Here is a 3903-nt window from a genome sequence, read left to right as displayed (position 1 = left end):
GTGTTCGTATTGATGCTTATTATAAGAGGAAGAAAAGTACTCTAATATGTCGAGGGACCATGAGTCAAAACATGAATCCACAGTGGTTTGGCAAGCTTTTATGTTTGAAGATGATGATAATTGTGAAAGGACGTTATCGATCTGTCAGATGCCTATTGAGCTATGCATGTATCTGTTCATTCTTTCAGCTCTTCGTACAAGGATAAGATTAGCATATATATAATTTAGTTATTATTCTTGTCATCATACTTATAAATTAGTCACTATGGATAATCATAGTTGATCATATACTGTTTATTGGAAACAAACTTTTGTCATGTTTTAACCTCTTCTGAAGCCTTTAGGACTCATCACTGGAAATTTCGTTTCCGGGTTGTGTTGGTTCCGTCTTGTTAGAATACAATATGATACTGGTAAACCATCCTACAAATATCGGTTTTAGGAGAGAGAGCTTCTTGCATCAATGTTTCAGTACCAAGTACTTATAAGCTAAATAGGCCAGAGATTACTAGGAGGCTGTAAGTAAATAAGATGGTTTTTGTAGTAAAATTTGATATTCACAAGGAATTTCGAAACAGAAGCAAAAATGAATAAGAAAATTGATAGTTGTATAAATTGCTTCTGGGTGATAAACTCACCTAAAGAGGAAGATTTACTCTGCAGAATTTTCCCATGAGGACCATCTCTTATGTATCAAGAAACCATCAAAATTTCCTTTTCCTTTATGATTAAAGTATCACTATCAAAATATCTTTATCACAGAGGACCCCATTTTCTCTGTTCATCCCTGAAGTAGTAGTAGTTTTCAAGGCCCATAAAGGACTATCCCTTGCAGTGTCCAGATCACTTATACAGCAAATTTGTGCCTTCTCATTCACTTCATCTGTCATTTTGTTTTCAATATTTAGCTTGCCATTTAGTCTTAAATCCTTTCTTCTTCCACTAATTTGATAAATAATTGTAAACTGCCATTCTTTTACTTTTTCTTAATGTGGGGTATTTCAATTTTACCTTTCTCTTGTTAAGAGTTGTCCCACATCGGTTGTGAGAGGGCAGAAAGCTAGAATATAAGTAGCCAAAACAATTCCAATAAAACAAAGCCTTCTGGAGAGGCAGAAAGCTAGAATATAAGCAGTCATGTATATAACACAGTAGTCGGATCATATCATGATTCAATATTTTAACCATTGAAGCTTGAGATGAAGGGAAACTAGGTAACAGAAATAATGAGAAAGTGAAAAGTATTTCTATCTGTAGCAGACACTGATAGACCCCCATTTAAGAAAAATATGGTTCCATGAATATTGTATTTGAAATTATGTGCTTTTCATATCTGCTTATAATGTGGAGAGGTCCATTGCTGAAAGAGATAGGTAAGGCTATAAAGAAATATGAAAAAATTTCAAGAACACAGAAAGACTTGCATTTGAATATTTCTGCATATACTATCTCTACAGATTGTCACTATCTCTACTAAAAAGAAAAATATTATAAAAGCTGAAACCCAATGTGAAAAAAGAATACCAAAAGTACAACACCTTTTTGACTGATTACCATTCATCAGTAATTACAACACTTGTGGCTCTAAAACAACTCAACAAAACACAGTTTTAATGAATAAAAATTAAAAACCAGAATACTTATTCTGAAAAATTACCCACAATCACATATATATACACCATAAAAATGATCAGCTTGGAAAAAATATTGTGTGGAGCAACTAATTATATATTGATAAGCTGATAAATTCTGTAATAGGCCTATATACAGAATGACAGAAGAGAAAATATGACACACACATGCACCTGGTGAATTTGAAGCATTCCATTCCCTGATATGAATTACAAGCTCTAAGAAAAGTGTCCAAAGGTGGCAGAAAGTCTCTGGAAATTCTTGGAATATACGTCTGGCGTCGAGGTCTCTTGTTGCTGGTTTTGATGATGATGATGCCAGGGAGGTGACAAGAATTGTGTTTCTGGCTTGGTTTCATTGTACATGTCCTGAGAAGTATGGTTTTGCATAGATGTACTTAATAAAAATGGAGTTTGCAGATAATCATTCCATTTCATTTCATCATTTTCGACTCCTTCCAAGGAATTAACGCGATGATTTTGATGATGGTCTTTCTCCATTTTTCCTATTGCACCATTCCAACCGAAACCATTGTTGTTGTGATCGAAATAGGAGACTGTATTGGTATTAGCAGTGCTGCTCTCATTGTTGCTACCTCCACTGTTAGCTAGTGTATTTGCATCCCAATTCTGAACTCCGCGGAGACTATGGAATGGCCTCATTGTCGAGTCATGGTTCATGTCATCATCAAGGGGGAGAGAAGTGGGAAGTTTGTAAGAGTTAGAAATCGACGATAAATGAATGGAGGGTGTCATGGAATTGAAGTCTGAGATCATTTCAGAAGACTTGGAAGCCTGATTGAAGAAAAAATTACTAGTAGAAGAATCCACCGACAGGCCTATATCAGAATTCTGCTTATAATTTTGTAACTGCTGAAATGAAAAAAGGGTGGATAAATCGGAATTAGGCTTTGAGGTGGAAGCTTCATGGTTAGCAATAAACCTGTTCAAGAAAAACTCATGTGTGGATGGTGGGGTTGAAATCCTGTTAAATGAGTTGTCAATGAGCTGTGAGTATATCTGCTTTGATGCATTCATTTGAGGAGGTTTTGGCTTCTCCATTGACATTTCTTGGTTCGAATTCTCGGCTTCTACAAAGTTCAGTTCATAAGACTCTTCTGAGGCCTTGTCCATGGTTTTAGTATTGCTGGCAGAAGCCTTTTCTTCGTTCTCAATTTCGGACAGTGGCTTGTGAGTGTTGGGATCAATGCCTCTCTGCCTCAGTTTCTTCTTGATCGACGAGTTCCACAAGTTCTTGATTTCGTTATCTGTTCTCCCGGGCAATTGAGCTGCAATCTGTGACCATCTGCAATCAAAATTTAATTTCATTAATCACTAGACTAAATTTTCACACATGTACATAGTTCTTGGTTGATATATGATTACTTGTTGCCAAGAACTGCATGTAACTCAATGATCAGATTCTCCTCTTGTTGCGAAAATGTCCCTCTTTTAAGATCAGGCCTGAGGTAATTGATCCACCTCAATCTGCAGCTCTTCCCACATCTCTGAAGTCCTGCCAGATATCGGAAAAATTAAGAAAGAGCTGAGCATTTGACAAAAGATTGCAGAATAATTTATAAGACAAGAGGGTAATGATTAAATGATTAAGTACCAGCTAATTTAGGGACAGAGCTCCAGCAGCCATGCCCATACTTTGAGATATGCTTGACAAGTTTCTCATCTTCTTCAGGAGACCAGAGGCCTTTTCTAAGCTTTTGCTTGTAGCAACAAGAGTGCCTCCCCATGTGAAGGTGCAAAAGTCTGTAATGCTGGCAAAAGAATAGAAAAAGAGAAAAGAAGAGAAGAGATAGAAAAGTTGTGTGTAGAGAATATTAGCTATAGGAACTGAAATGTCAGCAACAGGAGAAGGGGAGGCTTCTGTGTAGCTAAGAAAGTGAGAGAGAGAGAGAGATGTATGATAAGGAGAGTTTTAGAAAATGAAATGGCAGGCTGGTAGGGAATCAAATTAATAGGAGAGCTGAAAGGGAGAAAGGTCACCTTTCCAAAGCCTCCTTCCAGAGTCCAGACTGTGGTTTGGTTCCATAACTTAAATCATTTCTTTGTTTTTTAACCCTTCTTTTTTTTTTTTTTTTTGAGAGATTTTGTGATAGGACTAGACACGGCTTAATCAAGATATAACCAACATCATCAATTTACCGTCATTATTTAACATACTGTGCCATTATTAGTACTCCCTCCGCCCCCTGAGTTGTACACGTAGGGGGAGGGACAAGCATTTTAATGCTTCTCCAAATTATAGTTCTATAAC

The 3903-nt window shown here is 36.6% G+C and overlaps 1 protein-coding gene across 1 annotated transcript; it reads right to left on the bottom strand.

Annotated features, from left to right (window-relative positions):
* Positions 1–1400: 1400 nt before the first annotated feature.
* On the bottom strand, positions 1401–3571 carry LOC108216036 (transcription factor MYB61). Its single transcript, XM_017388691.2, has 3 exons — positions 3247–3571; positions 3018–3147; positions 1401–2937 (listed from the first exon to the last, which is right to left on the bottom strand). The coding sequence occupies exons 1-3, from the start codon at positions 3377–3379 to the stop codon at positions 1851–1853; spliced, it is 1350 nt and encodes a 449-aa protein (XP_017244180.1). The 5' UTR covers positions 3380–3571; the 3' UTR covers positions 1401–1850.
* Positions 3572–3903: the final 332 nt, after the last annotated feature.

Source organism: Daucus carota, chromosome 4, assembly GCF_001625215.2.
Source record: "Daucus carota subsp. sativus chromosome 4, DH1 v3.0, whole genome shotgun sequence".
In the NCBI taxonomy this organism is placed as follows: Eukaryota; Viridiplantae; Streptophyta; class Magnoliopsida; order Apiales; family Apiaceae; genus Daucus; species Daucus carota.
This window is presented reverse-complemented; position numbering and strand designations above follow the sequence as displayed.

What these genes read in the sequence shown, in the direction of transcription:
- LOC108216036 (XM_017388691.2), bottom strand. Translation starts at nt 3,379, where the DNA reads ATGGGGAGGCACTCTTGTTGCTACAAGCAAAAGCTTAGAAAAGGCCTC. An exon ending in CTCTGTCCCTAAATTAGCTG is followed by an intron (nt 3,148 to 3,246) that starts GTACTTAATCAT and finishes GATATCTGGCAG; the next exon opens with GACTTCAGAGATGTGGGAAG. An exon ending in CATGCAGTTCTTGGCAACAA is followed by an intron (nt 2,938 to 3,017) that starts GTAATCATATAT and finishes TTTTGATTGCAG; the next exon opens with ATGGTCACAGATTGCAGCTC.